Raw genomic sequence first — 24503 nt, forward strand, 5'->3', positions numbered from 1 at the left:
AATCGCGTACGGTTAATGTGAATAAACCTTATAGTCAGTGTGCATTTGAATATAACTCACGGGATCCTGTATACACATGCTTGCTGTAACGAACCATAAAACAAAACTATAGCTATGGCATTGTACCTTTCTCCATTTTGCAGCAGCTAGCCATACACACAGACACGATAGTCTGAATAAAAATTGCTTAGACAGCTGAGCAGAACTTAACTGTACACAGATTGAATGGAAAACTATCTTGACCTACCGAAGTGTTCGGAAAACGGCATCGTCCATATTTATCTGTTGAGAGGCAGGAGCTAACCGTCGAGTTCTCTTCTGGCATTATCATGTCCAATACTAATTACTAGATGTTGTCTAAATGACAAAAAGAAGACAAAGTACGACACATCCCTTACAAAGTTGCAAAAGGAACATTATTCATCAATACCAACAGGAAATCTGTGTACACACTTCTAAAATGACATAATTTCAATCATGGTACTGGTATCGTTCTTAACATTTTTTGCAGAATACTAACTTGAGTTCATTAAAGAAGAAGTCAGCTGTTCATATGTGCGGTCTAAGAACACACCAACTGAAGCGAAGGGCCGACTGCCAGTCTTTTGTACCTAATGAGTGAAATACGTACCAAAAAGGCACAACCCAGAGACACACAACCGACAGGTCAGCTGAAGCTCTGCTACAAGGTTTGACAAGGCTTTCATTTGACAAAACATTTGAGTTGGCGCTACCCATATCGCAAGAAGTCAGACCTACAACGCTTATCATAGGCCAGTTAACTGTACTGGCAAAATAAACGATTGGTTGTCATGTATCGTGCTATCTTTAGTTCAAATAACGGGACCAAACATAATATGGGTCATCCCATTTTATTATTCTGACTTACACTGTGCTTGTGAATTAATTCGCTTCTTTTTGGCGAAGATTCTGACTGGGTGACAGAAAGAAATACACCACCGATTGAGCAAGCGTTGCATCTTTGAGATCGTGTTCGATCTCTGCAAAAAGAGCACCATTGCTTTTGGTCTTTAGCCAACTTCTGGCCTGGGGTGCCCCAAAACTTGGTGTTCTCGGACAGTGCTTGAGCCATGCTGTGCGATCCTTATATTCAGGTAGCGCTGTTTAGACCATTCTTTCTTCACTATTTTTTTTTCTATTGATGCACTTTGGACAATATTTGACAATACTATAGAAGGCTACTATGCTGAAATTTACGTCGCTAATTCTTCCGAGCTCGCTGATACTTTTATTTACATGGATAGATGAATAAATTAAAGCTGCAAAGTGGTTATACGCGGATCTCGTAAATGTTGCGAATTTTGAGTCTGGTTCCACTGCGGAAATTCCTTTAAATAGGTGTTCTTTGCTGTAAACCAGAATGTCTAAGCTTGATTTTGAATTTAAAATATTTCTGATTTGATGTACTGTCATTTAGCATTGCGCCCAACGGCTGGCTTTCAGTATAATAAGCGTGTTTACGCTCGCCTCAGAATCTAAATTACCTCGCATGTTTTTAATTTTAATAAGCGAATGCGTTATTACCGTACTATTACGAGAGTGATACACGTGATTTTACGGATATACCATGGCGTTGGCTTCGGATTACGACGCAAGCGAACATTGAATAAAGCTATATACAGACATTATTGAATACATATCATATAGTATGGATAATAATAGTCTCTATTACTTCTATATAATCGTTATTGATCGTGTGTCCAGTTTATGATGTAAATTAGTTGAGATTTAAATACTATGAATCTCCAAAGGAAACCGCCGTTACCGCTTCTTACCAACGGTTACTGTTCTAACAACAGTTCTTTTATTAGACAAATATCTAAAGATGATACGTTGAGTAATATAAAATAGTAATAAATGAAACATATTTTTTACTGGTATAGTATATTTATTTGGATTTGAAACCAGACGACCTTTTATCACTTAGATCATTAGTTTGCGGCAGAGAAGCCATAGAAGGGTATGTAAAGACATATAAATACATGCGACCTTATAAATGATGTAAACATAGCGATGATGAGAGGTGAGTATCCCAACTCTGCCTGAACAAAACCTACTATATTCGAATGGGCCCGAACGTTTTTCAGAAATTCGAATTCAAAAACCTACCTTTAACTAACCCACTTTAGCAGAGCAAGCTCCAGAGCACAAGCTTCGTGTCCTAATTCAAATAGTAAACTTCTATGAACGTGTGTTTACCGCAAAATTTAAAAGAGGTAAATGTACACTTTGTACAGCTGAAGCAAGATAAGCCGAAGCAGCTGAAACAAACGAGACAGATTGTTGTTGCCGGTCTAAGTGTAAGAAAGTGGGTAGCACGTGGCGTTGCGGCTTGTGAGTTTCAATAGCAAAACTCTTATTATAAGAGTTTTGCTATTGAAGCTCTATATATATACGATTAATACGATTAATAATAGATAAATACGATATATATTGAAGCTCTATATATATGAAGTAAATTAATTTCTACTAATTTTTTAAAAGAGACATTGCTACACAGTTTATAACAGATATCATTTCGCTATTACTCAAAATCTGAATAAATAAAATATATCTAGTCCTGTCGATTACCTACGGTACGCATTGTATACCTTCGAACAATCAAAAGAGCTACCTATCTTTATTATAAGCTGCACCACTTAATGCCGTTATGCTGAATGAATACACACAATAAATAAGGATAATACACGACAACAATAAAAGGTTAGCTTTCATTGTTCCAACCGACTGTATCAGAAAAACATGTTTTTTTGAGTGTTAAACTACATTTAGAAGTTTCTAAAGCGGCATGATCGCACTGGCTGCGCTTTTCGTAAATTAGGTTTCCGAGGTATGACTGTATGTTGCTATATGCTATGTTTTACTGTAACTTAAATGAAATGTGAAATATTGGACTGTGGTTTCATGTAAGCGTGCTACGCCTTCTGACAGCCTTGCTTTAAAAAAATTAACCATGTATAAATCAAAAAGCAACGAATAGCATTTGTTGAACTCGTTACTTATTTTTTGGTTAATATTAATGACATATTACATAGTAGCTGGGTCCTCAAAATAATTTTACTTTATTTCAATATAGTTGCGTACGATCACAAATATGTATCGCGATCGTCTGAATTTGAGTATTTACAATTTATTTACAAAAAACATGACAGTAACGCCGAGCGGCTTTGTTAATACAGAGCAGATTATGGAGGATATTCCTTAAAAATTCCTTAATCCATACTGCTGTTTTAATTGGGCATGCTCTGAGTTGGGTATATATATGGGCAAGGTTTTATCGCATATGAAGTAAGTACGCTAGCATTTCCTAATCATCGTCATACCATTTTGTCAATGCCAACTTGTTCTGTTAGTTCTTCTTTGCATTGAACAGGTTTCCCACGTCTCCGCTTGGTCCGCCTTTTTTACTCGCCTCTTCGTCGTCTTCTTCGTCATCTTTTCCATTTAGCTTTCTTTCAGCAATCTTTACTGCTAACTCCTTTGCTGGATTAAATACGCCGCCAGTGGGTTTCCCGCACACAAAGCAAAGACTAGATTTCTTAAAGTGTGCTAACGCGCACTTTTCGCAAAAGAAATGTTCGCATTTTGTCACAACAGGGTTAACAAAGGCTTCCCTGAAAAACAATGAAAAAATAAAAATACATCGACAAACGTAAGAAAGGCAATTTAGTTTAGGAAATCCTATTGAAACTACCTTTCTCGCTCACGTTTGTATGTTCTCTGGTCCTCGGCCGACCCTTGCCCCAAAGTGCCTCATAACTTTTTCTCGAACTTTTTCATAAATTCTAAAGCTAAAGCAAGCTTGCATTATCACAGAAGGTAAATAAAACTTATAATGGGGTAATAACCAGTATGACACGTTCTGGAGGCCTACCGGCAAATAAAACACGCAAACGGTAGATCATCCTCATCTGAAGGAATCTCGTATTTCCGATCGTCGTCGTCATTATCTTCATCTGACTTCCCGTCTTGAAGCTTTTTTTGTTTAGCTTTCTGCTTTTCGTCCCATTCTCTGTCAAGCTGCCAGCCATGCTTATAGTCACTTCGATCATGCATAAATATGCATGAATCACCAAAACCACAGAAGCCTGTCTCTTTAAAGTCTTTGCATACATCAGGTTGGTAATCCCATCTGTAAAAAAAGTTATATTTGGTTAGAACTGAAGTAAGTACAAATTTGATATTTTGTATTCTCCGAACATCAATCACTTTCGGTACTTTTATGATTTCAGATAATTACATCTTTGAATAAATGCCTTATAATGAATCGCGCAGCATGGAGCCACTCACCTAACAGTACTTCGAATATTCGTTGGAGCACGAAGTGGTCCCTTAGCCTTCATTTTTGCGGCACTACCTGCAGCTGTGTCCTTCTTTGAGATGAACTGGGTGTAATTATTTATGCCTCGGTACACTTTGTCGTCCTCTTGTCCCTTCCTTTCCTCGTTAATCTTTTGAGCACGTTCGAAGATGGATCTGAAAATCATAAATAATTACGAATTAATTACATTTTCTAAAATATAACAACAATAAGCGTGTTTATTCTTAATAACAGGACTGATTAGGTTTGCTAAGGAAACAAGATAGAGCATTCATAATAATTATCGTAAAGATAAGTATTTATTACCATTTGTACTAGAAGACTAATCAACAGATACCTGGAATCCTTGTCAAACTCCGTATTAATTTCAGATGTAGCAGTTGCCCCTTGATCATTTGGCCCGCTTGTTTTTCTAGATGAGCTAAATGCCACGCCAACAGTCTCTTCTTCGGAGCGCCATTTTTTTGAACCACCGGTCCCTTGTACTAGCCCGTTCAAACGTTTTCTATCAACCTTCTTTACTGATGATTCGTCATCCGAATCTGAAGTAGTACATTGATAATCATATTAATATACTAGTATTGGTGCCAAAGTGAAGAAGACTGATATGAGCTTTAATGATTTGGGAAACATCTAGGAAATAACAGTCTCGTTTTTTGACTCTGCTAAATCAGCCATAACTATCTGACTACAGAACTATCAATAAATCTTCTATAATATGCACTGTTGTCTTTTTGAGTGAAGATAATGTCTATCGTTCCTGAACTAAACTAGGTTTCGCCTACCATCTGACGTCTGTTGTCTTCGACGCATTACTGCTCGTTTGCAGACTTTTGGCTTGAAAAACGCGCATGCTTGCTCTTCGGAACCTTCTTCCTGATTAGACATAGTGCACGAAAATACTGAAAACAATATAAACTCTGAATGTAATACGTGCCGCTTAATACTTGCCAACCACAACAGTACATAAACTGAACGAAATGGAACACGACGATTCCAGACTATAACAGATAAGCAGGCGTTCCGTCACTTAGTTAAAAATCGACAGAATGCCGGACTGGACCCACAGAATAACTGTCAATTTGAAATGGAGCTAGTTTTAAACCGCAGTTGAGATTTATTATTTTTAGCCATGTACTGTATGCTTTGCCAATTAAGTATTGTGATAAAGCAAAACGATGGAGTCTGAACACCGGCAGGCCTCTGAAGATTCGCTGACATCAGCTACAGAAAGCGACCTCGTAGCGAAAGTGAACAAGTTATCTAGTGTCCTGCTGGTAAGGACGGACGGTGTGTGTGCTTACTTACTGCGGATAGATAGCAACGGCGCGAATCGGAAGTTACAGTACAGTTATAGGGGTGTTTAACCGCCCGAACGAGATTTTTTCGATTACCTGTTTTAGGTGTTTTACTTATGTGACATTATACTGTTATACTATAACAAGTGAGTCGAAGCTAACCTGATTAGTTTTCAAGTTCGCGTCCAGGTGGAATCAAACAAAAGACCGTTTATGTAGAAGCCAAGGTCTATATAGTAGAGAGGTAATAGAAGCCAATTATGTAGTAACATAGTTAGATATAAAAAGGAACAGGTGAAGAACACGTTCGTAGGTATTGCAATGCGTTCATGCAAATGAACAGCACAAAGTCTTGCACTAAATCTCAGTTTGTTATTGAAAACCATCACCATTGGTTGTTGAAGGTTGCTCTCTTGTGTACATGCAGTGACGAGACGGTTTCAATCGCTATCTAAAAGTTTTTCTGAGTGGTTCCAAACAACAACTTCATAAGTCGACAAAAAAATATTTTCTCCAGTCCGTCATTCATTCCTTATCTTTATTTTGTCTTTACCAATTTCAGGCTTCTAGCAGTTAGAACGGCCTTCCATAGTCAACTCATGATCTTATGATCGTGAATCCGCTATCATAACAATGGCGACACGTTGTGGTAGTTTTGTGCGAACTGTGTATTATATGTACTTGTAATTTATTTTTTTAGCATACTCCAGTTGTTCGTAGATCGCTCGTAGTTGTTAGACCAAAAGCAGTAAAAAAGGGTAATTGTTATGTCAACATCATAGTTTTATTAGACAACTTCTAACAGTTGTTTGATAACTACCCGTACTAAAATTTGTGTAAAATAATGTATTTTTTTATATTTACACATTCACTAATTAACACGAGACATTGTAGCTTTCCTTTTAAAAACTTCGTTCATATGCACAAGATATATTTTTTTAATAAAAACATCTATTCACCGTTTTACAGCAATGAAGTACACCAATTGGCGTATCAATATAACGCGTGGCAAACTTAATTTATACCTTTAGCAAATTTCAGAAAAAAAAATTTGTTTTCTAATAATTACGTTTGCACGTGTACATTGCACGTATGTGTTGATTTACTAGCACGCAAATATATATAGATATACCACATTCTATCCGTAGTATTGAACTACGAACCGGCTACACGCCTTCAATTGCAAGCGTTGTTCTGTTGTTATATCTGTACTTTAGGGCACAAACAGTAATGTCACTGTCCTGAATCAGCGCTTGATTGAGTACCAGAGGTCGCATGAAACTGCTCTAGAGGAAATTCGCCGAAGCGTGAATAGCGCAATTACGAGAAATGACCACGTTTTGGACAGTGGAGTATCATTAAGTCGTACTCGTCAAAATGTTGAAAAGGAATCTACTCCTCGAATTGGACGTGTTCACGATAATAGCGTTACTAGCGGTTCCCGATGCTGTGCCAATCCATATACTTGTTATAATGGTGAGTGCATGCACGTCATTGACGTACGTACGGTGTACACCGTACATTAAGACTCGACTCACGTTTAAAATATCTATGCTATATAAAACTAGCCAGTTTCTCAATAAAGTTGAGTTGATGAAAAAGTCTATTATGTTGTTTTCTTATTTTACTCCCATCAGATAAGAGTCCGATAAATACACTCGTCGGCCTCCTTGGTGAAAAGGACACTTCGTTAACGTCACTACACAGGGAAGTGGTTTCTCTTCGTGGTGAGCTAGATCGTACCAAGGCTGAACTAAGAAGAGTAAACGATGAACGAGTTAGAGACAAGGGAAATGCGGACACCTTCAGAAAAACCGTTCATACTCACCTCAAACACAATATTGACCTGGTCAACAGGTAAAGCAGTAACTTTACCTGGAAAGCTCGTAATATTTACATAGGTACATATTTTTTTTAGGTGCATATTTTGTTTTTATGTGAACTATAACAGTTTCAAATGCTCGCTCTAACTGAGACTACCTTTGTAGATACTGCCTTATTTTTTAAAAACAAAATACTACCGGGAATTCTTTCTGCAAAAGGTATTAAGTGTCAACATACAGATCACCTGATTGCGGAAAAGCTTATTTTTTGACAAATTCCTTCATATCAATTCAATAGTTTATCTGCTGGTAATGATATGAAGTCCAATTACAATATAAGACATTTGCGCACGACCTTCCTTTTACATGATGAATTTAGATTACTAAGTAGCAGGGTGCTCACGGAAAAAAAACGAATAGTATACGCTTCACTTAATGGAGCATATATTACTTTGCCTCATATCTCCGTCACCGCTACTAGAAATAAGGCAAGCGAAGTACCGAATATAATTTTTATTGTTAGTCTAAATTCTAACCAAATCGACAGATGTTTCGTTGCACAGCCATTCCTTTCACACTGTATACGATAGGCATGTAAACAACAAACACAAAACGTACCTTGCGCACATAATAATTTGCATATGTGGGTCTTAACGTAATGGATTACAATATAAAGAAAAAAAAGGTTTATATTTACTTCTCTATACAAGGTTACAGGTTCGTGCGAGCGATACTTATGGGCAATCGTCTGATTGACACGATCTCGTTACAGATTACTTGAACATAGTAGTAATCTTCCTACCTCCGTAAAACGTGCCCTTGTCAGCCATTCCCTGCAAGAGGATTTTGTCGTTCAGCAAGCCGAACTGTCTTCGAAGCTTGAATGGCTTGTCAATTATGTTCATAGAGACGGCAGCAAAGACTCGCACGGGTTAGCCGAACGAAAGTAGTGGAATGGAGTACCTTGTTCGCACAACTTAATCCAACGGATCGTCAGGTCATCTAAGCGAATAGCACGAAGCGGTTGCGCAATGAAGATGCGAAGTCATGTGCTGCATTCTTTGTCTAATAGCCAACTGTATGCCAACAGCATCATTGTATACGGAACTCGTCTTAGAATTTGCGAGAACGTTCGATTGTAATTTTTAATCTTCTCAGTTTTAACTCTTATGCGTGCGGAGATAAACTTAATTATATGTCCATCTAGATCAACAATATATGTTTACAGTATTGCTACTTTCCTTTTACGTTGTCCACACTGTACTTGACTTGTCCACTTGAGTTTCTGCATACTATAGTGATTGCATTGTACCTTAAAAGTGTTTGTCACCATGTATACGGCGCGATTTGTAAATAATTTATAAATGTATAAAGCCATTTAAACATGCAAGTACATTTATGGTGAAAAAAATAAAGACTTGAAGATGAGAGATGTTGGTGTTAGACAAATTTTTCTATCATTTATTTGTATCATTAGTGATATCAGGTAACACGCCAGTTTAAAATGTCGAGTGTGAAATAAAGACTCATTTCTTTATTCGCTTACACTAGATAGAATGATGTACAATCCCACGTCGTAGCCACCCCCTTAATAGTCTCTGCTACTGCCTAAATAGCTTGTTCTCTTGTTTTTTTGTTATGTACCTATTAAACACCTGTTAGATTACATGTTACATTAGCGCCCAATTAGTCGAACTGAGACTTGTAGAAGCTTCAAGCGCATGAGCAACCTGAAAGAATAACAAGAAGAAGATGTGTGCATTAAAACAACGTTCGCATGGTCAGGGTCACTAGGAAATGGTTTGTATTAATTACTCACAAAGCCTGGTATCCTAAACACACGGACTGGTTTACCATTTTTTGAGAATAACTAATCTGTTGGCATTTTTTAACAAAATTAATATTCAATAAGACTAGGCAAAATATTTTTCGCATCTGACCCGATGACCAAAAAGAGGTGAACCTCTAATCATCTGATTCTATGGCCATCGTCCTTCTTGCACTCATGTAAAAACCTTAACAAAATGCCTAGTTAAAGCCACATTCGCCTGAAGAAAACCAGACTCTGCAGGTATTTCGTATAGCTAGTACTCAGCACATCATCGATCACGCTTATTTAGAGCCACTGGCTAAATATTATACAAACCTGCTCAGGGACGCTGTGCGATAGCCATAGCTGATTGAGTTGCGTGTAGGCAGAGTTACACAACGTAAGTGGGTTTCCGCGTAGCAATCCCGGGTCGGTCTCTCCGTACTCGTCGACATATGGTGGACTCGAAAAGGCGCCCTTCGAGTCGCCAACGAGTAGCATAACGCGGCAATCCTTAATTTTCAAGAATACGCCTACACCTGAGGCACACTTCGCTGCATGCGCAACGCAAGCACCGACTCGTTGATTGCCCCACATTGTCTGACAACAGTAGCTCTGCGAGCAAAGAACAGCCCCACAGACGAGACACATCGTGGGGGCTCGGACCTCGTCACCGAGAATGTTAATTTCGCCCTCTGAGCTCGGACACGTCAATAACGCGACATAATTGATCAGCTCGGAATAGTCGTTAGGTAGCTGAATCAAAGAGTTTACTTTTAATGGATAGATAGGCTTCCAGTGGGACGTGGCGAGATGGAGTACTTTCGGCTGTCGTGCCCACGACAGAGCAAGCTCACGTAACGGCCGACATCGTAGCATAGCCTCGATATGACCGACCGAGATACCGATGAACTGGGTTAGACTCACAGGATCGTTTAGTTTATTGTTGCGCATACGACCATCACAGTCACGAGGTGAGACGAAATATTGCAGTATTGCCGTGGCTCGTAAAAAGGGCACGAGAGCTTCAATCACGCGAATCGCTGGGGGGAAGCGGTGATTTGCTGACAGACCTGCAGCAAGCAGTACTTCTCCTGCAATGGAAGGAACATCATAATGAATATATAGAATAATGTGCCGTATGCACCTGTTTAGTCTTTTATATATATGTTATTTACGAATGATACAGCAAAAGGAGAGCAACTCCTCGATCCAGACAGTCTTGCTCTTTATGTATTTATGGTATAGTTGTCGGCGTTATTTGCTAATGACAAGCGTCCATACAATAATGTTCTAAGCTATCTGAGGGATATAGGAGGATTTTACTTTTATTATCGATATCGGCAAAAAGAAGAAGGAATCTGCCAAGCGTACCAGCAAATTCGTTGATGCGGTCTGCGTCAAACGATCCTGTTAGCGCCGGGGCTCCGGCACTCGTTGCTGGAAAATCACCCATTTCAATATTAGTACTCGTAGTACTATTGGTGCCGGTGCTGCTTGTGCTAGTCGTCGCCTCATCGGCTTGCTTGTCCTTTTGTAGATAGAGCGAAATGACGATTTGTACGATATGCATCGTCATGACGAGTGAAAGCAGGTTCTTGTTAAGCGTAAACGCATCACTATTGGTCACCTTGTGCAGCGAGGAATGGAGCATGCAAAGCAGTCCAAATGGATCGATCTCAAGGATGCAGGAATCGACCTCAGTTTGTGGCAACAGGATACATCTAATAAGGAAATCGGAAGCAACAGGAAAACGTTCAATAGATTATAAAATTATAAATCAAAGAAAACCTCACGAAATAATTCATACGAGTAATGAGCTTTTTTGTCCGCCTTATCTGGATTGTTCGAAGGCGTTTCCTTAAATGAAACATACTTAAAGCTATCAGAAGGTTTAATAACCACAGACTTAGCACTAAGCACAGCCTTACATAAGGCTGTTTCTACATATGAAAACGTTTCCCATGTCAATAAGGCCTCGCAAAAAAGAAAAAAGTAGTTAGGCCATACATGAGAATGATCCTCATGTCCTCAAAGAAACATAGCACTGCTTGCCTTACATGGCACATCCGTTTCAAAAAATAGTTAGGCCATTCTCTAGTGAAACATCTTAAATTCATTATACGACTTGTTGCTTGTGCAGTACATACCTAAGCGCTTGCAGGGCGTCAGAGGCGACATTCGACGACTTGATGATGCCCAACACTGAAGCAACTTGTGTAGCTTTAATCATATTTTCAAGGCAGTAAAGTTTTCGAGACGAGATATCTGCGAGTAGGGCCTTGTCTTCGGAACGAATACACCATTCGGTTGCCTGAATAGTGTAAGCCAACGTCCAGGTTACCGCTAGGAACGCATCTTCTTCGTCCCCTAGAACAACCTGGCTTGTTGTCGACACAAACCTCTGTAGCATTGATTCCGCTTTGGGCGGGAGCTGTATCGAGCTTTGATCAGTTCGAACACCTCCTGGTGGAACCCACAGTTTGTTTCGTAATGCCTGTTCGGCAGACGAAGCCGTTGGAGCTCGTTCTTGATTTTCATCTACGGCTTCTTGGGCTGGGTTTTCAGCCGGGTTTCCGTCTAGCCTTCTTGGACTGACCGGTAAGGAACTGGGCTCTTCGCAGCCCACGTCGATTCCCATTGGCGTGGCACTGTCCGCGATGCTCCTAACAGAATCGAGCCATTCTGAGAGCGTCTGCTCGGCAATGGGGTCTATTTTTGTCTCGTCTTTTTGGCACGGTACTATTGGGATCACGCTGTTGGAGAGGCACTCGCATAGTGGGCACAGGAACTCGCCCTAAATTAGAGCGAAAATATCAGTCACGAACGCGAAGCGAAAGACAAAATGAAAGAAGTAAAAAACAAAATGAAACAATAAAACAGTAAAACATGTGAAAATGACCGAAAGAATTACTGAGCGCTATTACTCCTCTGACGCGGTCTGATTCGTAAGCCCATTATATTTGAGCCTAGTGATTTTCACGAATAACTACGGAAAGGCTAAGGACGTTATTAGTATTTATTCATTCACTAAGACATCAAGCATCTTGCAATACAGAGTGTGTGAGCACGATGTGTCTACATACCTGGGAAACATCGAAGCTGACATGTCGGCCATATCTGACGGGGCGACGGCGTTCTTTTGTCTGTACAAGGTGATAGAATGCCTCCCAGCAATCCCAGTGCATCACGTGACCGCAAGTGGACATGTGTGCACCACCACGAAGGTCCGATGGGGGCAAACCCATCGCCAGTGGAGCGCTGAAAATCACGCTAAATCGGAATCGAAGAGCGTTTGTATTAACACCCCCATGCGAAAGTTGATCAAGGATAGTGGGAATTAAAGATAGATTGACTAGAGATTACGACTAACAGACCGACGGCAAAGTTTGTTGCCTGTGCTTGCACAACAATCGGAAAATACTTTGGAAGTTTCTCTGGCGCAGACTAGAATATGAACGGAGTGACTCATGATACATAGCATACGACACGCAAACAACCATCGTCGGTGCAGCGACCCGTGCAGAAGAAGAAAGCGTCAAGCAAACGTATATTCAACTGAACTGAATAACAATAGACATCCAACAATAATAATGATACATAGAAGAGAACATAAGGCAAATTATTCACAATTGCTAACGCTTCTAGTACATTCACATGACATTATTCGCAGGAGATTTCACTCCAAGCTTGTCGTCTTGATGAGACGTTTAGTTTCGCATTGCCGCTAAAGGAACATTTTTCCGGTCGAAGACGCCTTTTTCAATACCACCCAAGAAGCCTGCCTGTATGGAACGTCAGCACCATTTGACATCTTACCTTTCGGCTGGATTGTCCCGTGCGCATTTTTGCAAAACAGCTGACTTCTGTACGAAAGCAGAAACCACAAGCGATTGTTTAGCCTGCGACGAAACAACCTCTTCCTCGCGACAGAGAATACAGATGAATTTGGGTACGTCCTCTTTTACTTCATCCGCTGTTTCAGCTAATTCAAACATGTGAGCATACTCCTTGACGAAATGACTCTGCTGCGCACACATTTGTGCGAGAATCTTGGCGCGGCGTGCAGCTGCAGCTTCAGCATTACGGCCGCGTTTGGTTCGGCTTGATGACGACACAGAAGACTCTGCTTCAGCCATTGTCGAGTCGCAGCAGTCGCCGCTACCAAAAGGTAATGACAAAATGAGGAATACACAATCACACCACATGCAAGAACACACACCCCACCGATTTGATAGCAAGCTGGTCGGCTTAGCTCATTAAAGAATTTAAGTGTATATACATGAAAAAAATTATTACTATTTTGTTATTTTGCTTAAGGATGCTCGATTAGTGCATTAAATTTTACCTGATCGGTGTATTTAGCCGCTTGATTACGTAGGCCATGAGAGCTTTAACCGCACTATTCTCTTCCAGTTTTGGATAAGCCCTCTCAAAGTTGTCCTTGAGGCTGGACATACGGGTGGAAAAGGTCGCAGGAAGAGTACCCCGAGCCACCTCTTCCAGACCGATAATCACCAGATGCAGTACTCGCTCCATCTGCGCGTCCGTGAAGACGGTAGATCCAGTGGCGCATCTAGAGGACAAACGCCTCTTTGCATTAGTATTATCTATCTTTGCTTTAACAAGACTTACCAAAGGTCTATGGATTTTATTCTGTCCTCTTCTTTGCGTCAACCATTTAGAAGAAAACGGCCTACTGCCGGCTCAAATAAATATGCATACATATGAAGGTAAATTTATGCTATAACATCTAAGTATCACTTCTTGTTTTGTCAGAAATAAGGTCAATCCCACAAAAAGAGCGTCAATATGGTTCGTTCGATCCATTGACTCACCGATGTAGAATAGTGTTAACAATATGTCCGAAGGTGTTACAATCTAGAATATTTAGAATTGGCTTGAACTCTTTGGTGAAGTTTGGAAGAACAGGGGGAGGACAGAAGCCTGGTTCACCTGCAGCCTTGCGCCGCTTCAACTGGGATTCTTCGGCCTTGCTTTGCTCCTAAAAGTAAAAAACGATAATCAACACATTACAGAAATCATAAGCAGAGATTCTTCGACAATGCTCTAGCACACATTGGCCCATAAGACAAAGCACGACAGAAATACGCGAACGTACCGCAGTTGGATGCATGATCTCAACTCATTTCAAACATATGGGAGTTCAGAAACATGCGTGACAAATAACAACGAATGACAACAAGAAAAGGCACGCATAGATTAAGTTACACGCGGAACATGTGTGTAACCTTTCGACCTACCTCTCTGCTGTAATGGTAGAAGAACGGGTTGAAGAATTTGTAATACTCGGGCTTAAGTTCGTATTTGCCAACTGAGCCAACAGTTGCGGTCCGCTTGAATACGGCCACTTCTCGCAGCACCTTCTCAAGAATGATTTCCATTGCACTGTCGTCGTATCTGGCAGGCACTTGCTTTACAAGTTGCGAATGCGGGAATGGCTCGATGCACAGCAGTTGAATGATCTCCTGTTTTACGCGCTCCGTCTCATTGACTTGGCCAACACCCGGTAGATGCCTCTCCGCAATCAGGTAGAGTATCAACGTAAGAAAGTCATCGCACAAGGTCGCAGATGTGTCCGGCGTGCCCTCCAAATTCGTTAGCGAGTAATCGAGATTCGAAAACCATTGTAACAAATCGAACCTATTCAGGAAGTGAATTAACAACTCATTTGGTTCGAGTCTTGCCGCGCAGTACTGCAGTAGCGCTATATCCCGATCAAAGGTCTCTGTCCGAAGACGAAAATTCGTGTAAAAGAACACCTGATTTAGTAAAGAATAGCCATTACGACGCCACATACTAGCACGGAATTGAGCTACCATGACCTGTAGACGAAGCGGCTGTTCCATGATCTGAATCAATGATGGTTTGTTTTCAACTTCGAACTGATGCGACGAATAGTCTAAGCTATATTTATGCGTGGCAAGGAGGAGTCCTGATAAAAAGCGCGATAGTGCCAGATGGACACTGATCGGTTGCGTCGTAACATCGTAATCTATGCAGGTCACCTCTCCCGGGTGACAGGCTATTGAGCGCTGAACGTAGACAACTTCTGAAAATAAAATGGGTAGTTCAGTTACCTGGTAAGGCCTGTTCGTTGTTCTGTACACTTTGTTATAGGGGGTACTAATTATATTTGTGTTTCATTAATTAATCATGCCTGACCATTATTGTCCTTTCATCGAAAGTAACTGCCCGGCTGGCTAAAACCTTTTTATGTACTGTGAACTGCGTAATTTCAAGAAATCAAATAACTCTAGCGTTGGCTTCACTTACATTAATCAAGTACACTGAGTTTGGCCTCTAGACAGTGGTTTTTCAATTCATTTAACTACAGACACCAAGTCATTATTAATACCATAGGTTAGACACGGACAGCAGCCGTTCTTGACACCGAAATGTTAAGTTTTCCGTATCGCCCATATGTTGGTGGAAAGTCACCCACAATACTTGCATAATTATACATTGTGATATCTCACTGTTTATCTGGCGTATTGTAGTGTATTCCAAACAATATGCACTTACCCGAGTTACAGCAGCTTTTGTCTGACTGAATGAGATGGCACAGAGTCCTCCGGACAGCCCTGATGAGCATGTCCCTATCATTTTCACACCATTCAAGCAGCATCGAGACAATGGTGCTCAGCTTGAGTTGTATATTGATGCCGGTTTCCCATTCAGCCTCGAATTCGACGTGCTGTCCAACCTGTCTCGTTACGGCATCCATGCAATGCATCATAGACAACAGTTGCAGAACTGTCTCGAGGCCGTTCGAGAAGCTCTTCCGCAGTTCCTCACTCCACGGTGGGGTCGGCTGCACGTACAGTAGATACTTGAGGTCGAATAGGATGAATTGGGCCCGTCTGAAAGATCTTCTGACGTCAGGCGAGGCATAAGACAACGAGAACGTGACGGCGCAGTGGCCACAAAGCAGATATGTGTACAATACAACTCACCACAACGGAATCCGACATTCCGTCGAAGTGAGAGTGAGTAACAAACCCAGTAGGGAGATGAAGGATCATATTTAGATTCAGACTTGGTTAGCAATAGATATTAAAGAAAGCAAAAATGTGGCACTCGCCTCCGGTCACATACCATATAATAGTAACACATTCCTTTAAATTTCGAGCAATGGCCAGATAGCCCACAGTAGCAGTAGGTATGCCGAAATCGTATTGAGAATCAAAGCAGCATTATAGAGCATTCATCGACACATCTAACATTAGCATTATTAGTAATTAAAATGCATTTATATGAGACACTTCCAGTACTAATGGAGATAGCAAAATTAGTATGTAGTAGCATTAGCAATACCATGTATCTAGCGATGATACTAAGATGACTTGTGAGTATCCGTTTAGCGCCAAATTGTAACGAGATCATCACACGGATCATAGCATGCAAGATACGACGGTGTCAATGTGGGTTCTTTCTGTGTTGTCTGGTTCTTCGAAGCACAAGGGCTTTATCACCTACCTGAAGTTAGTATTCGAATGGTTACGATCGAAGGCCAGTTTTCCAGTACTGGCACTTTTGTGTGGACTACACTCTGACAGGAAGGTCCGCATCAGCGTGGCTAGAGCTCCATCTTCTGCGATTAGCGAGTGCGCGACGCTCACCACGCTAAACACCTGAACCGTGAGCGACATCACTGAAAACTACAAGGGAACAACAAAACAAAAGCAGCCAAATCGAATCGAGAGTACTTCGCACAGGGTCGCCATAGCAGAAGCAGTAACACAACATGCCACTATCGGTGCCCGACGGTATCCCACATATTATTGTTTAATTAACGACCTTTAGCAAATCACGGACAAGTGATGGCCGGCACAGATTGCAGCAGGTCGGACGCGCTAACGAAACACCGCGTCGAAGAACAATAAATCATGGCGGCAAAGAATCACAAGAAGAAGAAAGTGACACGAAATAACAACACTGCCGTCGCGTCAATATATTTTACTGTATTGTTCTATTGAGAAAACTGGTTCTTTAGAGTAAATAGTAATCAAATGAAGAGCCTAGTATCACCTTCCAACTTTACGATAACATCATGACTCTAGTGCCAAGACTAGAGTGCTAACTGAAGATGATGATACGAAGAAAACCCTGATCTGAAGTGGATACTACTCATTGAGATCCATTGTGCCGCATTACTTAGAGTGCAGCTAGTAGCGCGAAGGGTAAAATTCACTTGGGTTCTTTATTGTCGTCCTTTTGCACATAATGACGTGCTATTAGCGAACAAAGCAAACTCGATCACTAGGATATTTGAATAACACACTAAAATATATGATTTATTTTCATTTTATACTCGGGTTTGACTAATCTAATTAGGTGGAATAAGAGAACGGCATACGACGGCAGAAAAGCTCATGGGCAGTCACAAAGAAAATAAGCTACCATTTTAATAATATAAGTTCTTAGCTGAGACACACGCATCAATCCATTTTGCTAGTGAAGCATTAGTTTGTCCCTCATTATTATGATTTCTTATGGATATAGTACGCGACGTAAACTAGTTGTTAGTTTGACAACCTACTCGACAGCACGATACCTCTTCGACGCGTCCGTGGCATGTTTTTTGCGCTTCATTCTTGTTGAAGAACATTAAGAACGTCACACACACATACACACATATCTAATGATTTAATCATAATAAATTGGCAGTAATGATAATCAGTAAATCATCATCAAGGCAAGTAATGAACAGTTAGTGGAAATATGCACGCTTTGGCTCAGTCCGGACACCGAGACAGTTGTGTGGAAACAGAATGTTTCCGTTAGAAGGGTTGGTGAGAATATAGGACCGTTTCATCATGTCATATTTGATACCGTTGAGTCCCGCAGGATCACGACTTAATCAACATCAATCTCAGCACTAACTGGTTATCTTTACTTATAAAATATGCGTGACATCCTAATCGTAACGTCAGTAGGCCAAAGAGTCCTTACTGTGCTTCTGCTGTCATGACAGACATTTGAGATGTGTCCTACATCCTACGTGAAGGAATAGCAATTATGGAGAGTTGTGCAGATAACAAACGAAATCAAAGACTCAAGACAAAAGAAAAGGAAATACGTGGACCAGAAAGCCTTCTTACTTGAAAATCAGTCTTCAAATAAATAAGTCTCAATATGCCGTCCATTGAAAAAGAAATGACCTATTCCGATACAGATGCCGACAACCCTTAAGCAAAATTCATAGACTCGATTAATGAACACGGAGAAAATTCGTTTTGGTCTGCCTTTTTTGTTAGGTGTGTGACAAAGGCATGCGTCAAAAATGTGAACATACTGTTACTATGAAATCAAACAAAATTATGATCCCCACATAAAAGAACTTGCAATTATTTCGAGGTTTTCTAACCAAAAGTCCGAAGTGTTTTGTATGTACTAGAACGAAAATTTGAGTACCGACAGGAAAACTGCGACTAAAAGGACGCCCAGTATTCAGACGACAGCAGACCTAAAATTAGATTTCACTTAAACCTGTATTTTTCAGCTGTATATGCTATGAGACGTGGCCGTTTGTTTTAGCTCACCTCTCCAACCTCAAGGCAAAACAGCGATTCGAAATTTTCAATGCTGCTATTGAGACATGAAACACAAATCAGAAATTTATAGAGAGATAACTCATATTAACGGACAAAGATCGACCGATGCCAGTGTGGTACATTTCCGTTGGGCCAAAATAGATCTTTTAAACACTTTTTCAACCTGGGAGCCCGTATAAACGAACTAAATCACTTCAGCTGAACAGAGTGCCAGATTGAAAGGTTGTTGTTCAAAATCTCTTCTGACTACGTATGCATGATGACCTAGCGTCAGTGTGAGAGCGAGCGATTAATCCGTGAGCCTAAGAGGACTCAACCGTACCGAATGATCGTGGTCGTCTGCGATGAAGTCCTTCATCAGGTCCGGGTAGTCTCGGGCATACATCTTAGCAAACGCCAACTTCCATTCCGGATCCATTAGGATGCCGTTAATGATTAGTTGATGCCACAGCTGGCGGGCACTCTTCCACAGTTGGGTGTCATGGCGCATAACGCAGCGCACCAAAGGGTAGATATCGATGGGACTCGTGGGCACCGTAATCAATACGTTGCCCAGAATCCGTGCAAACCCTGATAAAGAAAAAATGTTGGAGTTAATGAAGGTATACACTTAAACTATTATAATTAAAGCTCTAACAGTTTTTCTATGATCATTAATGTCGATGAAGCAGCGATTTCCAGATGCGGAGTTGGTCACTTGCCTGCCTGTACCATGCTTCGTTACCACAGTGAAATTTCATCCCGGATTTTAGTCTAATAATAGATGAACCATACGCGGTAGATTTAATATATTCACCTCTAAGCTGTTTGATGAAAGTGTCCATCCATTGAACCAATCTTGACACAAAGATTTGATGCGATACAAGTGGGGTAGTCATAACAATCGTCTTTAGGGGTTTTCCTCCGTGACGACTCGTCGTTCGTTCGACAGCGTGCTTCACCTGCGTGCACTCTTGAAATCCGTCAATTTTAATCATCGCTCGACCTTCGCGATCTACTGTCGTGGCGAACTCCACCGCTTCCCTCTCATTGGCTTCGATGGCACGTGATAGTGAGGTTATGACCTTCAAGGGAGTTCGAGGTAGTCAACAAAAAACAAATCAGTTATTCAACTGTTCCTATTACTGTTAGACCTCCGTACTCTCCATACTGTTAAACACACGTTAAACATGCACCAGACACATGGAAGTGTTGAATGCTTCATTAAGCAAGCATGGTCAGGTGTCCTGTAATCCTTCCGGCTTGCACTGCCAAAATTTAGCGATTCTGACATACGCCGCCGTCCTGTTTGACAACCTAACTCGGCAATGATGTCATTTGTTCTAACAGCTGTTTCGGTCTTACGAAGTTTTGCTCACCTGTTCGTAGGTGTGTGTCTCGTCGTTATACAACATTGTTACATAGAGATCCTTTCTTTGGCCACCAGGCAAAGCGACCTCGAGATCAGTGGGGAGCTGCGTATGCTTGTTCCACGTTAGTAACTGATAGCCGTACGTGAGCACGCTTTCAGTCACAAGTCTTAGCCGCGCTTGCATGTCATGTGGAACAATATCTTCTTTCTCGCGGTCGGCCGCTTCCTTGTCGTGCGTGTCACATGAAGGTGACCTTTTCCAAGCTTCGCGATCTCCACAATCGCAATAGCCACCGCCTCTAGACATATTCATCTTATATTTGTGCTGCTTGTGCTCCGATCCCTGTAGATTGTTCCATGACGCACACACACATAAAACCCGAGTCAGACACAACATGTGGTGCTATAATTTTAAATGAGCGCCAAATATACTAAAGTATTTTGTATATCTTTACCTGCTACTGTAAACTGTAAAAGAATTTATTTGGGAGTACAGGGTGGCGTATCTATGTTGAAAATTGTTCTTACATTTATTTCTAAGATTCTCTCCAAACAAAAATAGGTATTTGAACAAAATTTTGCATGTGCTATGAACGGCCGTTCTTGGTAATCTTCTTTACTCTATACAGTTACCCTCCGTCACGATTACAGCCTTCAATCGAGATCTGAATTTCTCATTAGTCATTTCCAAAATTTCTGTTCTTTAATCCGCAAAAACATTTCTAGTACTAACCGTGCGACCGGTAATACTGGAAATTATAGACTACAAAAAGGTAAAAAAATATAAAAAATGTAAAGTATTACTCAAATACATCACATACGAAAAAATCCGGCGGAAGTAAGCTTTGGGCCGACAGCAAACCTAAAGTCTCAAAATACAGAAGCTCAAACAAACAAAAGATACAAAAAGTGCAACAAGACGCAAGAAGTTTGAACTAGCTGTCGGCTTTCATCTACACATATACATTAATTGATGTTTTTCTCTCTAAGACGGACGTTAATCTTTATACCATAAACCTAAGTGTATCGAAAATGGCTTTGAGCCATTTGGTGAGTTTTCAAGCTCCTAAAACTTAAACACTGTTGAGGGTATTCTGATCTGCCTCATGAAAGTCTTTCCCGGATTTTTCAAAATCCAGTAATAATGTATGTTGTCAATTTCAGAAAAAATATAATTTTTAATTCTGGCGGGGTTCTTTCCGTGCGGCAAGATTGGATAATGGCTAATCTTCGCTCAAATTCCGGAAACGACGTACTATTGTTGACCGTAGGGCTCAGTATTTTGTTTTAAAAAGAACTGGCTTTCGTCTGGTACGAAAGGGTAGCGGATGAATGTATGCTCGTTACAACAAGGTGCTCGACAAGGTTTTTCTCAATTCAGCTTCTCGGATACAAGTGTTATATAATCGGAAAAAAAAAACGATTCTTTCGAAAAAAAAACTTTGTTCGTTAAGATTTAGTGGTGCATAATACACTAATATACTTATCTCTGCAAAAGAATAAAAAATAGTGTTGCTGTTGTTTTGATTATCAAAAATTCTTAGAAGTGTCTCCACTTATTATTTATTTACAACGGTTTAGTTTATTGTCGTCTAGTTTAATGAAATACAAATCAAAGCGATAGCATACCTTGAAGCACGTGGCACAAAGCACGCATGTTGGATCGACGCCGCAATCTCTACACGAGTAAGTGGGCTCGCCCGATTTGAAGACATGGCCGCAAAAAGATGCTGGACTTTCTTTCTGTTTTAGCTGTTTGATTACTTGCTCAGGATCCAGGGAGTTGGTGATAAATTTTTCCAAGGAGTGAAAAAAGGTGTAGTTGATCTCCTGTTCGTTAAACTGTAAACCACAAGATAATAACAAATACGATTTATTAAATATACATGACAAACAAAATAATGATTAAAACAAAAATTCGATTACAGTATGAGAATCAAATAGAAGCTTTAACTAGACAAATATTAACTAGCACTAGCTAGTTTCTAATTAAATATTTCTCATTTTTTTAATTTAATAAATCATTAGATAAGTAAAAGAGGTAGAAAAAGGAGAAAGATAAATACGATATTCAAAAATATTGAAGGTTTCCTAAAGAAAGATTTGCCCCGCATTGCGCCTTTTTCTGAGACCACCTCCATTCCATATGGTGTATTAGGTCCTCAACATTCGGTAAGAAGTCTTACGTCTGTGCAGAAATAAGTAACTAGTTTCACTGCTAAATACAATTTTTCCAATAGGCGTTCAATCCATTTTTGTCTCTTGCTGGCTTTTAGGTAAGAATAGCTAACTTGTCTTGTTATATCTAAAGCAATTGCGATTCATTATTTCTCTTTTATGTAGAACCACTAGAAGACATATCACATATATTAGTCCATTCCAGATCCTAAATATCATCGATCTATTTGTTTTTACTGTAGCATGCAAATGATGTTTGTTGGCACTAATTCCTTAGTAATTATCTTATTGTCTGTAACAAAGACGCCTAATTTTTGTAAAAACCTATTCAAGTGTCTATGTCAAAGTCGAAATTTTACACCCATCAAGTGTAAAAGCCATTTTCATAACAGAAAAAAAACAATTAGAATATTTTCCACACTCTTCCTATAGCAGCAGCCGAAAATTGATAGTCACGTTTTTATAATCGACAACCCTTATTGCGTTGTGTGACTATATTCTAGAGTGACTCCAGTCAGATTGTGGTGGTCGCTCAAAAGGTCACTGTAGCCATATCATAAACTATCATAAAAAGCGACACAACTGCCGATAGACCCAAGGGTTAAAAATTTTATCAAAGATAGCAACAATCACAAGATTCTGCTGATTAATTCGACTTTCACAAGTACAGATTGTATCACGATCCTCGAGTCTATGTCGACTCGTCGTTCAACATTCGAATCTTTGCGAGGCGCGAGTCAGGCCCCAAGCTGATAGCTTACGTGGCCTCTTGTTTAATGCTACCTAATAGAAAAAGAGCCATAAATGGCAGGTCCCAAAAAGGATTAAATAGAGAAACGTATATGAGAATCAGGGGTTTTTGATAGACAAAGTGCGATGTTTAAAATAAGCTGAATTTTTCTTAGAATGCCGTGTTGAATTTCACGCTGAACCCGATAACATTTTTGCGATGAATAGCGGTAGAGCTACTGAAAGTGTAACAATGACCGCTAGCGCACGTCTTGCGCACGCCGCTTGCAACTTTACGGCGAATAATCCATTGTTTTTGTTCGAGAACAGCCATTCCCTTGCAGGGTCACCGTTGCTACCACGCCACGGCTACACTCCTCTTGTCGCACCTGTAGTCGTACCTGCACATTGCAATCAGACCCGGGCTTTTTCGCTTTCATCCACTAACAATGGTTATTACGGACGAGTGCAGTATGGTAAAATCACAATCGTCGTAATGGGAATGAGGTGTTAATTCAATTGTCAGAAACACCGAAGTTCGCTAGAGCAGCAACCGATAGTGTCCACTACCGAACGAGCTACCGCATTATTGATACGTCGTAGAGTCATTGTACATATGTAGTGGCTTTCCTTTGAAGGATACAGTTCGACTCTATCGTAAGGTTTCACATACTGCAAGTATTGCTGATAGTACAACCTGGCAGACTGTTTGAGGAGCTGGTGACCAGAAATAGGTCGGTCTGACTGCTGCCCTGTGACCTACACAGTTCACCTAATCGTGGTCGTGATGGTGATAATATAGTTATTATAACGTAGGTTACTGAGCCTGTGTATATAGGTGGTATCTTCAAATCTGCGCAATTTGCGTACAACATACGCTGCTATAGGCACGCGCGGAAAAATAAACCAAAGAGCGACGAATGAAGGCAATGTCTGTACAGATGGGGATATTCAGCTTTCAGTAGTCGCTATGACCATTTGTTCAAGATTCGAAAGAAGCGAGGAGACGCCAACTAATCGTAATAGACTGATGTCAACAGACTGAACTGAGTTTATCGAGATCTCATTTTGCAGTGCAACAGAATGAAAAATCTTATATAGTAGTATCAATGTTATAGGAACATGGCCATGCATACGTAATTCTCAAATTGAAAAATGCTATGAGGAATGTTGTTTTAATTGCGACAGCGGTCATGGAAACCAATATTTTCAAAAGGCAATATATATTCGAAAAATTGTCCGCTACCATTTGTGTAATGACCAAGTCATATAATACAGAGGATCGAAAAATGATTTAAATTTTAGCGATCCTACAGCGAGTCTGCATTTCATTGTTCATACGATCGTTTCGTAATGTAAAAAAACGAAAGCCATTGGGTTTGCTTTACAAAGTT

At 40.4% G+C, this 24503-nt stretch overlaps 4 protein-coding genes across 11 annotated transcripts in view; 1 reads left to right on the forward strand and 3 right to left on the reverse strand.

The window, feature by feature from the left end:
• Ccz1 (vacuolar fusion protein CCZ1) overlaps positions 1 to 417 on the reverse strand; it is an 8590-nt gene extending 8173 nt beyond the window's left edge. Inside the window, exon 1 of the mRNA XM_022841378.2 lies at positions 248 to 417. Within this exon, the coding sequence (XP_022697113.1) occupies positions 248 to 269 (22 nt within the window). The 5' untranslated portion in view covers positions 270 to 417. The remainder of the gene's footprint in view (positions 1 to 247) is intronic.
• LOC111265041 (uncharacterized) overlaps positions 1 to 8912 on the forward strand; it is a 12198-nt gene extending 3286 nt beyond the window's left edge. Inside the window, exons 1-4 of one of the 4 annotated variants that reach the window (XM_022841382.2) lie at positions 5392 to 5619; positions 6858 to 7116; positions 7278 to 7497; positions 8236 to 8912. In XM_022841382.2, coding sequence (XP_022697117.1) covers positions 5521 to 5619; positions 6858 to 7116; positions 7278 to 7497; positions 8236 to 8413 — 756 coding nt within the window. In that variant the 5' untranslated portion in view covers positions 5392 to 5520 and the 3' untranslated portion in view covers positions 8414 to 8912. Of the gene's footprint in view, positions 1 to 5391; positions 5620 to 6010; positions 6298 to 6857; positions 7117 to 7277; positions 7498 to 8173 lie in introns of those variants that run through there. The other 3 variants (XM_022841384.2, XM_086970320.1, XM_022841383.2) reach the window with 3 other exon arrangements.
• Positions 3054 to 5339, reverse strand: mdlc (RING finger protein mdlc). The gene is made up of 5 exons (XM_022841381.2): positions 5128 to 5339; positions 4680 to 4884; positions 4312 to 4497; positions 3896 to 4153; positions 3054 to 3635 (listed from the first exon to the last, which is right to left on the reverse strand). The coding sequence occupies exons 1-5, from the start codon at positions 5228 to 5230 to the stop codon at positions 3371 to 3373; spliced, it is 1017 nt and encodes a 338-aa protein (XP_022697116.1). The 5' UTR covers positions 5231 to 5339; the 3' UTR covers positions 3054 to 3370.
• The window catches only part of Ubr1 (Ubr1 ubiquitin ligase), a 23127-nt gene continuing 7519 nt past the window's right edge, over positions 8896 to 24503 (reverse strand). The window contains exons 3-17 of one of the 5 annotated variants that reach the window (XM_022841376.2): positions 21832 to 22044; positions 20210 to 20545; positions 19648 to 19915; positions 19174 to 19421; positions 16774 to 16955; positions 15820 to 16169; positions 14538 to 15346; positions 14112 to 14278; positions 13622 to 13849; positions 13093 to 13434; positions 12360 to 12534; positions 11424 to 12070; positions 10648 to 10997; positions 9610 to 10367; positions 8896 to 9193 (exon numbers count right to left, since the gene is read on the reverse strand). In XM_022841376.2, the coding sequence (XP_022697111.1) occupies positions 9134 to 9193; positions 9610 to 10367; positions 10648 to 10997; positions 11424 to 12070; positions 12360 to 12534; positions 13093 to 13434; positions 13622 to 13849; positions 14112 to 14278; positions 14538 to 15346; positions 15820 to 16169; positions 16774 to 16955; positions 19174 to 19421; positions 19648 to 19915; positions 20210 to 20545; positions 21832 to 22044 (5133 nt within the window). In that variant the 3' untranslated portion in view covers positions 8896 to 9133. Of the gene's footprint in view, positions 9194 to 9609; positions 10368 to 10647; positions 10998 to 11423; positions 12071 to 12359; positions 12547 to 13092; positions 13435 to 13621; positions 13850 to 14111; positions 14279 to 14537; positions 15347 to 15819; positions 16170 to 16773; positions 16956 to 19173; positions 19422 to 19647; positions 19916 to 20209; positions 20546 to 21831; positions 22045 to 24503 lie in introns of all 5 variants that reach the window. The other 4 variants (XM_022841374.2, XM_022841372.2, XM_022841373.2 and 1 more) reach the window with 4 other exon arrangements.

The sequence above is a fragment of the Varroa jacobsoni genome, unplaced genomic scaffold, assembly GCF_002532875.2.
Source record: "Varroa jacobsoni isolate VJ856 unplaced genomic scaffold, vjacob_1.0 scaffold_924, whole genome shotgun sequence".
Classification (NCBI taxonomy): Eukaryota; Metazoa; Arthropoda; class Arachnida; order Mesostigmata; family Varroidae; genus Varroa; species Varroa jacobsoni.

What these genes read in the sequence shown, in the direction of transcription:
- mdlc (XM_022841381.2), bottom strand. Translation starts at nt 5,230, where the DNA reads ATGTCTAATCAGGAAGAAGGTTCCGAAGAGCAAGCATGCGCGTTTTTC. An exon ending in AAGACAACAGACGTCAGATG is followed by an intron (nt 4,885 to 5,127) that starts GTAGGCGAAACC and finishes GTACTACTTCAG; the next exon opens with ATTCGGATGACGAATCATCA. An exon ending in AATATTCGAAGTACTGTTAG is followed by an intron (nt 4,154 to 4,311) that starts GTGAGTGGCTCC and finishes CTTTTTTTACAG; the next exon opens with ATGGGATTACCAACCTGATG.